Below are 12,173 nucleotides of genomic sequence, written 5' to 3'. Positions count from 1 at the left end.
GCGGACCTGAGTCCCTATGGCTGGCCTGGCCCTCTGGCCGGGAATAACTAAAGAACTGGACGAGGTAGGGGAGGGGCCGGCCCTCGAGGTGCTGGACACAGGCAGAGGACAGTGAAGCCCACGACCCAGGGGCTCCACACCGCCCTGCAGCGACACCGGTGCGGTTACAAACAACCTCGGGGCAGGGTGAGGCCTGGGAGGCAGGGGGGCCGCTCCAGCGGCTGGAGTCCCGTGGGCCGCGTGCGCCACCTGGGTGGAGCTCCTGACCCCTGGGCCTGGCCTCAGCCCAGCCTCGTGTGGGCCTCTGGGGAGCCAACCAGCAGATGGCCGATCTCCCTCCCTCCCTCCCTCCCTCTCTCTCTCTCTCTCTGGGTGTCTGTCCCTCAAATGCACAAACAGCACCAGCCTCAGGCGAATGCAGGTGCGCCTGTGGGCCTGTCCGGAAAGAACCGAACATTCGGACAGAACTGCCGCCCTGGCTTCGAGCCCCGCCCGCACCCCAAGTCCAGCCTCCTGCTACGGCCCGGCGTGACGGCTCCTCCCCGCAGACAAACAACAAATGACGGAGTGACAAGTGCCACTGCTCCCCGGCGCAGCCCCGTCCACCCTCCCGCGCCCCGTCCAGCTCGCGGCCAGCCCCACGCGCAGGCTGCGAGGGACGCTGCCCACCGAGGCAGGTGCGACCCGCAACTCGGAACCCGCGCCAGGGCCCAGCCAGCGGGGGCCGCGCGACCCGGCCCGGAGCCCTGGCCCCGGCCCACGCCCACCCTGACCCCGAGCGCCCCGAGCCCCCGCAGGACACGGACGCTACAGCGGGGACGCGGCCGGACCCCAGAACTGCGCATGCTCCTCGCGTCCCGGGAGGCGGTCCGGGCGCCGCAGTTGCCTAGGAAACGCCCACGTGCCTCCGCGCGCGGTCTCGCGGGACACCACCCGGTGGGCGGGCCGGGGGCGGGGCCTCGCGTGCGCCGCCGCACGCAGCCTCCCGGGCGCCGAGGAGGACGGAGCTGCCGCGGCGGGGCGGGGCCGGGGGCGGGGCAGGGGCGTGGACGGGGCGGGGCCGGGGGCGGGGCCTGGAGGCCCCGGAGGGCGAGCGCGGGGTCCCGGGCCGCAGAGGAAGATGGCGCCGCTGAGGGTCTGCGCCGGCCCGCTAGGGCTCCCGCGGCTGCTGCCGCTGCTGCCGCTGCTGCCGCTGCTGCTGCTGGCGCTCGGGCCGCGGCCCGCGGCGAGCCACGGCGGGAAGTACTCGCGGGAGAAGAACGAGCCGCAGCCCGCGGCGCAGCGCGAGCCGGGGCCCGAGTTCCGCATGGAGAAGCTGAACCAGCTATGGGAGAAGGCCCGGCGGGTGAGGGCCCGGGGCGGGCGGCGGGGTCCCCGGGGCGGGTGAGGTCCCGGGGCGGGCGGCGGGGTCCCGGGCGGGTGAGGGGCGGGGGCGGGCGGCGGGGCCCCCGGGGCGGGTGAGGTCCCGGGGCGGGCGGCGGGGTCCCGGGCGGGTGAGGGGCGGGGGCGGGCGGCGGGGCCCCCGGGGCGGGTGAGGGGCTGAGGCGGGCGGCGGGGTCCCCGGGGGCAGGGCGCGGGCGGGTGAGGGGCCGCGGGGACAAGGGTCGGGCGCTGGGCGGGTGAGGGGGGCGGGGGGCTCCTGCAGAGGCGCCTGTGCGGACCCCCGGGCCGGTCCCCCCACCCAGGGCTCGGACGCCCATCAGCCCGGCCTGACCTCAGCTGCCCGGGGAGGGGTCCCGGGAGGGGCGGGGGCCTGGGAAACCTGGGCGCCGGCAGCGCTCGCGCGGCCCGGGCTGGAGACCCCCAGGTGCGAGCTGCTCTCGGGCCCTGCACCTGCCTCCCCCCCCGCCCCGCCCCGGCGCTGCGCCAGGGCCCCCGCCCACCTTGTGCCCGGGCGAGGAGCGGGGTTGGGGGCAGAGACCCAGGGTGAGGCAGGGGCGGGCCGGGTGGGGGTGGGGGGAGACCGGCGACCCTGCGGCCACCGCTCAGGTGGAGGCCCCGGGTCGGCCACCGCTCAGGTGGAGGCCCCGGGTGGAAAGGGCAGGCCAAGGGCAGCCCGGGGGCCCACGGGAGGGGGGAGGGGGGTGTTAGCGAGCGGAGCCGCCCCCGCCTCTATTTCCAAAACCCGGGGAGAGCGGGTCCTGTGGGTCCTCGCATTCCTGAGATAGGGAGTCAATAATTCGCAGAGGAGTTCTGGAGGAGGCAGAACCTTGGCCTGGAGGCGGCGGTGGGGGAGGGGCTGCTCGGCTGACCGGGCCTGGCCTCTCTGCACTGGCCGCGGCAGGTTCCCCAGCGGGAGGGTTTCCTGGCGCCCCAAGCCCACCCCGTGCCGGTCCGGGGCCAGGCGCCCTCGGCTGCCTCACTGACCTGCCCTGAGTGTCCGCTGGCATCGCTGTGGCTGCGGCCGGCGGGGCCGTGCCCTGCGTGCCCTGCGTGCCCTGTCCAGTCCCTTCCAGCCCTCAGCAGCCTCCTCGCCAGTCGTCTTGCCGAGCAAACGTGGGATTGTTCCAGGGGGGCTGCGCCCGCGTCTCCCCCCAGGGCGGGAGGGGGCTGTGTCCCAGCTGTGCCCTGCGGGCGAGCCCCCAGCCCTGGCACGGGGCCGGGGTTTGAGCACTGCCCCCTCGCCGCTCTGCCAGGGCCCTCCTGGGGCCTCACGGCAAGGCGCTGTGGCACTGCCGCCGCAGGTGGCACAGGGGGCCCAGACGCTTCCAGAGGTCCTCAGTCTTTGTAACCTGGAAGCCTGGAGCGTGTCCCTGTTGCTTGTTTTTTAATTTTGTTTGTTTATTTGAGAGGTAGAGTTCCAGTGAGAGGAGACAGAGAGAGAGGTCCTCCCTCCACTGGTTCACCCCCCAATGGCAGCAACAGCTGGAGCCGCGCAGATCAGGAGCCAGGTGCCTCCTCCCGGTCTCCCAGGCAGGTGCAGGGGCCCAGGGACCGGGGCCACCCTCCACTGCTTTCCCAGGCCACAGCAGAGCTGGACTGGAAGTGGAGCAGCCGGGACTAGCACCAGCGCCCGCATGGGATGCCAGTGCTTCAGGCAGTGGATTAACCTGTGCCACAGCGCCGGCCCCGTGTCCTTTTCCCCTGAGTGGTACTAGTACCCGCAGCGTGTGACACCCTCACATCCCGGGTGTGGGGACACTGTCCCAGCACAGTGATGCGGAGGGGTCCCGTGGAGGTCTTTGGCACCGCCTGCCCACGGGCCTTCGGGGGGGCGGGGAGGACTGAGAAGGCCCTGGGACCCACTCTCCAGGGTGACCACCTGAGGCCACCCTGACGCCTTGTGGCTTTGTTTTTACTTTTATTTGAAGGCAGAGAGAAAAAGATCTTTCGTGCGCTAATTTCCTCCCCAAGTGCCCACAACAGCCAAGGCTGGGCCAGGCCGACCCGAGGGCCGGGACGCGGCTGAGCCCACGCGGGTAGCGGGGAGCCAGCTCCTAGAGCCGCCGCCTGGTGCTTCCCAGGGTGCGTGTCCACAGGCGGCTGCACCGCGAACAGCCAGGACTCGGGTGCCCCAGCAGGCTGCGTGAGCAGGCCCAGCGCTCACCTGGCCCTTCCTCGGGTCTAACCCTCCTGTGTGTGAAATCGCACAGCTCTGTCTCATGGAGGAGTGTGGGTAGTGTGGTGGGGACTGGGCTCTGTGCAGCCCGCGGTGTGCTGACGCGGATGTCGCAGGCCTGGCAGGAGCCCGGGCTGGAGCGAGGTGACACGCGGATGTCGCAGGCGTGGCAGGAGCCCTGGCTGGAGCGAGGTGACACGCGGATGTCGCAGGCGTGGCAGGATCCTGGGCTGGAGTGAGGTGACATGCGGATGTCAGTGTTCTGGGCTGGAGCGTGGTGACACGCGGATGTCGTGGGCCTGGCAGGAGCCCGGGCTGGAGCGAGGTGACACGCGATGTCAGTGTTCTGGGCTGGAGCGTGGTGACACGCGATGTCAGTGTTCTGGGCTGGAGCGAGGTGACATGCGGATGTCAGTGTTCTGGGCTGGAGCGAGGTGACACGCGGATGTCAGTGTTCTGGGCTGGAGCGTGGTGACACGCGGATGTCAGTGTTCTGGGCTGGAGCGAGGTGACACGCGATGTCAGTGTTCTGGGCTGGAGCGTGGTGACACGCGATGTCAGTGTTCTGGGCTGGAGCGAGGTGACATGCGGATGTCAGTGTTCTGGGCTGGAGCGAGGTGACACGCGATGTCAGTGTTCTGGGCTGGAGCGTGGTGACACGCGGATGTCGCGGGCCTGGCAGGAGCCCGGGCTGGAGCGAGGTGACACGCGGATGTCAGTGTTCTGGGCTGGAGCGTGGTGACACGCGGATGTCGCAGGCCTGGCAGGAGCCCGGGCTGGAGCGAGGTGACACGCGGATGTCACAGGCATGGCAGGAGCCCTGGCTGGAGCGAGGTGACACGCGGATGTCGCAGGCGTGGCAGGAGCCTGGGCTGGAGCGTGGTGACACGGATGTCACAGGCCTGGCAGGATCCTGGGCTGGAGTGAGGTGACACGCGATGTCAGTGTTCTGGGCTGGAGCGTGGTGACACGCGGATGTCGTGGGCCTGGCAGGAGCCCGGGCTGGAGCGAGGTGACACGCAGATGTCAGTGTTCTGGGCTGGAGCGAGGTGACACGCGATGTCAGTGTTCTGGGCTGGAGCGTGGTGACACGCGATGTCAGTGTTCTGGGCTGGAGCGTGGTGACACGCGATGTCAGTGTTCTGGGCTGGAGCGTGGTGACATGCGGATGTCAGTGTTCTGGGCTGGAGCGAGGTGACATGCGGATGTCAGTGTTCTGGGCTGGAGCGAGGTGACACGCGATGTCAGTGTTCTGGGCTGGAGCGTGGTGACACGCGGATGTCGTGGGCCTGGCAGGAGCCCGGGCTGGAGCGAGGTGACACGCAGATGTCAGTGTTCTGGGCTGGAGCGAGGTGACACGCGATGTCAGTGTTCTGGGCTGGAGCGTGGTGACACGCGATGTCAGTGTTCTGGGCTGGAGCGTGGTGACACGCGATGTCAGTGTTCTGGGCTGGAGCGTGGTGACATGCGGATGTCAGTGTTCTGGGCTGGAGCGAGGTGACATGCGGATGTCAGTGTTCTGGGCTGGAGCGAGGTGACACGCGATGTCAGTGTTCTGGGCTGGAGCGTGGTGACACGCGGATGTCGCGGGCCTGGCAGGAGCCCGGGCTGGAGCGAGGTGACACGCGGATGTCAGTGTTCTGGGCTGGAGCGAGGTGACACGCGATGTCAGTGTTCTGGGCTGGAGCGAGGTGACACGCGATGTCAGTGTTCTGGGCTGGAGCGAGGTGACACGCGATGTCAGTGTTCTGGGCTGGAGCGAGGTGACACGCGATGTCAGTGTTCTGGGCTGGAGCGTGGTGACACGGATGTCACAGGCCTGGCAGGATCCTGGGCTGGAGCGAGGTGACATGCGGATGTCAGTGTTCTGGGCTGGAGTGAGGTGACACGCGGATGTCGCAGGCGTCCGAGCAGTGGCTGCAGGAGCCCGGCTGGTTTGGGAGCTGTCAGGGTCTGTGGGCCCGTGCAGGCCTGGCGGCGCTCTCCCGCTCTGGCGTTGCCATGTGCTGGTGAGGGCGGTGTCGCGGGGAGGGTCCCGAGGTTGCCGTGTGCTGGTGAGGGCGGTGTCGCGGGGAGGTCCCGAGGTTGCCGTGTGCTGGTGAGGGCGGTGTCGCGGGGAGGTCCCGAGGTTGCCGTGTGCTGGTGAGGGCGGTGTCGCGGGGAGGGTCCCGAGGTTGCCGTGTGCTGGTGAGGGCGGTGTCGCGGGGAGGTCCCGAGGTTGCCGTGTGCTGGTGAGGGCGGTGTCGCGGGGAGGGTCCCCAGCAGGTCCGCGCCGAGCTGCTGCAGGGTCTCCTGTCGCCTGACTGGGAACCAGGGAGCGGGAGCGGGAGGACGGACTCCTTCCGGGACCCTAGGTGCCGCCTGCCTCCATGTGTCCCGTGTCCTTGTTCTCTGAGGTTCCACCGGCCCGGCCGTGGCCTTCGCCCTCCCCAGGGGCCCCACGGAGCCTGGGGCAGGTGGACAGGATGGCAGTGCCGGGGTGAGACCTCCAGGCGCGGGTGGACAGGACGGCGGTGCCGGGGTGAGACCTCCAGGCGCGGGTGGACAGGACGGCGGTGCCGGGATGAGACCTCCAGGCGCGGGTGGACAGGACGGCGGTGCCGGGGTGAGACCGCCAGGCACGGGTGGACAGGACGGCGGTGCCGGGGTGAGACCTCCAGGCGCGGGTGGACAGGACGGCGGTGCCGGGGTGAGACCGCCAGGCGCGGGTGGACAGGACGGCGGTGCCGGGGTGAGACCGCCAGGCGCGGGTGGACAGGACGGCGGTGCCGAGGTGAGACCGCCAGGCGCAGGTGGCTGTGGCTCTGGCTGCTTCGGCCAGCAGATGAGCTGAGGGGCCTCTCGCGCTGCCCGGTCACCTGCGCGGCACCTGGAGGCCAGCGCAGAGCCCGTGGGCCGTCACCAGCCCTCCCGGCCGGTCTCGCCCTGCCTGCCCTATGCCGGGCGCAGCGCTGCTTGGCCGGTGCCACCCGTGTCCCGGCAGGGGAGGCACAGGCCCCAGCCTCGTGTTCTGGCCTGGATCTCGGGGGGCACTGAGAAAGCAGCAGATTGTTGGAAAGTTCCAGCTCCCCCCTGGGGGGCTGTGGGCGGTGCTCAGCTGGGCAGGGCAGGTGTAAGCCGCGGGCGGCACAGGGTCCTGGGGCCACGTGCGGGGCCCCTCGCCCACGTGGGAGACCAGCTGGAATTCCTGGCTGTGGCCTGGCCACCTGGGCACTTGGGGAGTGAACCACAGGTGGAGGTCTCCTCGGCCTTTCAGACAGTTTAGACCGAGTTCTCGGGGGCAGTGGCACAAGGAGTGACCCTGTGGCTGGCTGCCCTGCGCAGCCAGTCCCGGCCGTGCCGCGCGCCTGCCGCCTGTCACCGGCCTCTGCTCCCCGTTGGCAGCTCTCCCTGTCTCCCGTGAAGCTGGCCGAGTTCCATGCTGACCTCAAGATACAAGAAAGGGATGAACTCAACTGGAAGAAGCTGAAGGTCGAGGGCTTGGACGAGGACGGGGAGAAGGAGGCGAGGCTGGCGCACAACCTGAACGGTACTGCTGGTGCCCCGGGGACCCCGCGGCCCTCAGCCAGGACGCGCCCTCGGCCTGAGAGCCCGGGGCGCCTGGACACCCAGGGGACGCAGGGGTGTCCCCAGCCTGTGGGGGTTCAGGGATGGTGCCGAGCACCACAGGCAGGGTGGCGACTGTTCTCCCAGACCCCTGTCCCGGCGTCCAGGGAGTGGCGTGGGCCGGCTGCTCTCCTCATCCGTGTCCCGGGGACGCTGTCCGGCCCTGCTGCCTGCCCTCGCCCGCGAGCTGGCCACGGTGCTTGTGAACCCAGTGGAACACTGCCCCCAGGGTGGGGACGGAGAGACAGCCGGGAGGGCCCGGGCAGCACAGCCCAGAGGCCACACTTCCGCCCTGGCAGCCTCGGGTGCTGAGCCTGGGCTTTGAGGAGGGGGCGCAAGGAGGACCCCAGGGGGAACGGCTTCCCAGCCTCCTGACTCAGAAGGACTCGGCAGGCTGGGGGGCTTGGGGCCCCGGGTCTGTTCACGGCTTCATCCCCACCGTTTCCTGGGTGGTCCCTGGGGAGGAGGCTCGCAGCGAGCCGGGCCGTGGCCGATGGACACGCCCTGCCCTGCCCTGCCCTGCCCTGCAGTCATCCTGGCCAGGTACGGGCTGGACGGCAGGCGGGACGCCCAGGCGGTGCGCAGCAACGCCGTGGAGGACGGCGCCCAGGACGAGGGGCTGGACGACCCCCAGCTGGAGAAGCTGTGGCACAAGGTACCCTCCCTCCGCCCTCCCTCCGCCGTCCTGCTGGGCTCGCCTGCGCTGTGGGCCTGCCCGGCGTCCTGTGCACCTGCCCCCGTGCGTCGGTGTGGGAAGGGGTGGAGCCAGCCGTGCCAGCTCTTTTCTGGGGTGGGGGTACAGCCCCAGTGGTGCCCTGCGGAGACAGGCGGGGCTGGGTCCCCCACAGTGGGCGTTCACTTGCCTCAGTCTCCTTCCTGCCAGCCCCTCTTCTAGAATCTGGGGGGGGGCACCCACCATAACGGGAATTGTCTCTGCTGGTGAAGTAGTGTTGTCGGGAGCCGGGGAGTCAGGGAGCCGGGGGGCCGGGAGCCGGGGGGCCGGGAGTCAGGGAGTCTGGGGGCCAGGAGTCAGGGAGCTGGGGGGCCAGGAGTCAGGGAACCGGGGGCCTGGGAGTCAGGGAGTTGGGGGCCGGGAGTCAGGGAGCCGGGGCGCCGGGTAGTCAGGGAGTCTGGGGGCCAGGAGTCGGGAGCTGGGCGGCCGGGAGTCAGGGAGCCGGGGGGCCGGGAGTCGGGATCTGGGGGGCTGGGAATCGGGAGCCCGCTTGGTCCGGAGGGGCGGAGCAGTGGAGGGGTTGGGAGTGGGAGGGTCTCGCTCCGGTCCCGCCTCTGCCGGCTGTTACCGCACAGCCTGGGAGGCCAGCGGGGGATGCTGAGGGGGCAGCTGCCCCGCCCTCAAGTCCTCCCGCTGCCCAGCTCCGTCCCTGGCCCCCGGCGAGCCTGGACACACCCGGGCGGAAGGACCTGCGGCGGCCCCTTCTCCCCACACCTGCCGCTGTCTCCCTGCCGCGCCCACCGCTAGGGCAGGGCCCTGGCCAGGCCTGGGCGAGGCACTGACTGCAGGTGCGGCCCCCTCCCAGGCCAAGACCTCGGGGAAGTTCTCCCGTGAGGAGCTGGACCGGCTGTGGCGGGAGTTCCTGCACCACAGAGACAAAGTCCAGGAGTACAACCTGCTGCTGGGCGCGCTGAGCGCGGCCGAAGGTGCGGCGCGGGGCGGGGCCGGGTGGAGGGGCGGGGTGGGGCGGGGCCGGGTGGAGGGGCGGGGTGGGGCGGGGGTGGGGGCAGGGCGGGGTTGAAGGGCGGGGACAGAGCCTGGGTGGAGGGGAGGGGCCGGGCTGAAGGGGCGGGGTTGAAAGGGTGCCCCCCCCCGCTGAAGGGCGGGGCTGGGTGGCGGGGCGGGGTTGAAGGGCGGGGACAGAGCCTGGGTGGAGGGGAGGAGCCCGGCTGAAGGGGCGGGGTTGAAAGGGTGGGGCTGGGGCGGGGCGGTGCCCGCTGAAGGGCGGGGCTGGGGCAGGGCGGCGCCCGCTGGAGGGGCTGGGGCGGGGCGCCTTAGGGGAGGACCCGACCCCGCGGCTCCGCCCGCTCGCTCCGGGGGGCGCGCCCCTCACCCGCTTCCCGCCGTGCAGAGCTCCAGGAGAACGTCATCAGCGCCGCGGACATGAGCCAGGCGCAGGGCGAGGCGCTGCAGAGGAGGCACCGCGAGCTGAAAGACCGCATGCGCAGCATCAGCCAGGGCCTGGAGCGGCTGCGCAGGGTCAGCCTCCAGGGCTACGGCGCCGAGGCCGGTGAGCGCCTGTGCTGGGGGAGGGCGGGGCGGGCGGGGCGACCATTCGCACCTGCTCCGGCTGGCTCCGAGCCCGCCGCCCACGGCCTCGCACCAAGCCTGGGTCTGCCTCGGTCTGCCTCGCGTCTGCCCCTGCGTCTTCTCCCCTCCCCCTCTGCGGTCGGGGAGCTCGGGGTGTGCTGGGCCAGCTGCCCGTGCAGGATCGGACGGCCACCCTCCGGGGCTCCCACAGAGGCGGCCCCCTGGCTGGCACTGCTGGTCCACGCGGGAGGCCCAGGCCCGCGGCTCCCACTCGCTCTAGGAGCGCGCTCCCGGCAGGGCGTGCGCCGTGGGCCCTAGGCCCCTCCGTGGAGCCCCCACAGGCCCTGCCTGTCCCCTGTCCCACCCGCACACTGTGTGTCACCGACCCCGGGCACTGGCTGTGTGGCCACCCAGACGCTTGTGCTGCTGTGCAGAGTTCGAGGAGCCCCGGGTGATGGACCTGTGGGACCTGGCGCAGTCCGCCAACCTCACCCAGAAGGAGCTGGAGTCGCTGCGGGTGAGGCGTGGGGCCGCGCGGGAGGGCTGGCTCGGGTGGGGCCCGGGGCGCCATGCCAGGAGTCGGGGGCCAGTACCCAGGCCCCTGGGCTGCGGACCTGCGGAGCCAGGCCCTCGGGGGGAGGGTCAGGGTCGCCGGCAGGGGCCGGGCGGCTCAGGGCTCCCCGTTGCAGGAGGAGCTCAGGCACTAGGGGGCCAGGAGTTGGGTCAGGGTCGCTGGCCGGGGCCGGGCTCCAGGGGCCGGGCAGCTCAGCGGTCAGGGTCGCCAGCAGGGGCCGGGCGGGGCGGCAGGGGCCGGGCAGCTCAGCGACGCCCCGTTGCAGGAGGAGCTCAGGCACTTCGAAGCCAGGGTGGAGAAGCACAGCCACTACCAGCAGCAGCTGCAGCTGGCGCAGGAGAAGCTGCAGCACGCGGAGCGCCTGGGCGACGAGGCGCACGTGCGCCGGAGCCAGGAGAGGCACGCGCTGCTGCAGGAGAGGACCAAGGAGCTGGGCTACAAGGTGGGCGCGCCGGCCCCGCGGGGTGCTGGGGGGGGCGTGTCCCGACCCCGCCCTGGGCACTGGGGTGATGGGAGGGGCCGTGTCCCGGCCCCGCCCCGGGCACTGGGTGATGGGAGGGGCCGTGTCCCGACCCCGCCCCGGGCACTGGGTGATGGGGGGGGCCGTGTCCTGACCCCGCCCCGGCATTGAGGTGATGGGGGGGGCTATGTCCTGACCCCGCCCTGGGCACTGGGTGATGGGGGGGGCCATGTCCTGACCCCGCCCCGGCATTGAGGTGATGGGAGGGGGCCGTGTCCCAACCCCAACCCGGCATTGAGGTGATGGGGGGGCCATGTCCTGACCCCGCCCTGGGCACTGGGGTGATGGGAGGGGCCATGTCCTGACCCCGCCCCAGGCATTGAGGTGATGGGGGGGCCATGTCCTGACCCCACCCTGGGCACTGGGGTGATGGGAGGGGCCATGTCCTGACCCCGCCCTGGGCATTGAGGTGATGGGAGGGGCCGTGTCCTGACCCCGCCCTGGGCATTGAGGTGATGGGGGGGCCGTGTCCCGCCCCTGCCCTGGGCACTGGGGTGATGGGAGGGGCCGTGTCCTGACCCCACCCCGGGCATTGAGGTGATGGGGGGGCCATGTCCCGCCCCCGCCCTGGGCACTGCGGTGATGGGGAGGGGCCGTGTCCTGACCCCACCCCAGACATTGTGATGGGGGGGCCATGTCCTGACCCTGCCCTGGGCACGGGTGATGGGGGGGCCATGTCCCGCCCCCGCCCTGGGCACTGCAGTGATGGGGAGGGGCCGTGTCCTGACCCCACCCCAGGCATTGTGATGGGGGGGCCGTGTCCTGACCCTGCCCTGGGCACGGGTGATGGGGGGGCCGTGTCCTGACCCCGCCCTGGGCATTGAGGTGATGGGAGGGGCCGTGTCCTGACCCCGCCCTGGGCACTGCGGTGATGGGGAGGGGGCCTGTCCGGACCCCTCTGGTTGTGCTGGAGTGGGAGGGAGGGCACCTGGCTGCCTGCCAGCTGTGGCCTTGACGCTCGGAAGCGGCTGGGTGGGGGAGGGCCTGCTCTGGGCTCTGAACTGAGGGCAGGCACGGAGCTGGCGGTGGGCGGGCACCTGCACCTGCGGGAGCAGAGGGTGCAGGCCTAGGTCCTGGGCTCGGCGCAGTGTCCGTGCCCTGCGGGGCGGGCGTGGTCCCGGGGGGGCGGGGGGCGGGGGTGGGGCCGTGGGCTCACGACGGCCCCCCCCCCCCCCCCCCGCAGGTGAAGAAGCACTTGCAGGACCTGTCGGGCAGGATCTCGCGAGCTCGGCACAACGAGCTCTGAGGGCGGCGGCGGCGACGGCCGGTCCCCCGTCCCCGGCAGGAGCTCGCCGCGGCGCCCCGGAGGACGCGCCTCGCACCCGATCCCCTGGACAGGGGCTTCCTCCCGCGCCCCCAAGAGGGCCTTCCCGGGCACCGGACAGTGTGTGTGTGAGATGTGACTCTGCCCCCGGAGACGCCGGTACAGCGGCCTGGAAATACACCGTGGCCTGCCCCTCAGCGCCTGGTCCGCCTGGTCTCTGGCCGCCGTGCTGCGGGTTCCGTGAGGCGGGTCGCGGCCGGGCCTGGGAAAAGCAGGAGCTGAGGTTTGGGGTGCAGCCGCAGGGCCCTGGAGGAGGGGCTTCCTGGTGGGCTGCTTAGAGGCCGCACCCCAGCTCCAGCGTGCGTCTGCCAGCGGCACCCAGCACGC

The 12,173-nt window shown here is 71.8% G+C and overlaps 1 protein-coding gene across 2 annotated transcripts; it reads left to right on the top strand.

The window, feature by feature from the left end:
* The first annotated feature begins 1,112 nt into the window (after positions 1 to 1,112).
* LRPAP1 (LDL receptor related protein associated protein 1) lies at positions 1,113 to 11,983 on the top strand. Of its 2 annotated transcripts, XM_070069536.2 has the most exons (8): positions 1,113 to 1,345; positions 6,944 to 7,088; positions 7,696 to 7,820; positions 8,704 to 8,824; positions 9,250 to 9,408; positions 9,863 to 9,945; positions 10,268 to 10,444; positions 11,706 to 11,983. In XM_070069536.2, the coding sequence occupies exons 1-8, from the start codon at positions 1,121 to 1,123 to the stop codon at positions 11,766 to 11,768; spliced, it is 1,098 nt and encodes a 365-aa protein (XP_069925637.1). In that variant the 5' UTR covers positions 1,113 to 1,120; the 3' UTR covers positions 11,769 to 11,983. The 2 variants fall into 2 exon arrangements, with proteins under 2 accessions (XP_069925637.1, XP_089183014.1); XM_089326888.1 differs by lacking the exons at positions 10,268 to 10,444; positions 11,706 to 11,983 and adding an exon at positions 10,118 to 10,150.
* The last annotated feature ends 190 nt before the right edge of the window (positions 11,984 to 12,173 follow it).

Source organism: Oryctolagus cuniculus, chromosome 2 (assembly GCF_051225735.1).
Source record: "Oryctolagus cuniculus isolate XC-2025 breed Fujian yellow rabbit chromosome 2, ASM5122573v1, whole genome shotgun sequence".
Taxonomy (NCBI): domain Eukaryota; kingdom Metazoa; phylum Chordata; class Mammalia; order Lagomorpha; family Leporidae; genus Oryctolagus; species Oryctolagus cuniculus.
The sequence above is the reverse complement of the archived record's forward strand: the minus strand, read 5'-3'. Positions and strand labels throughout refer to the sequence as shown.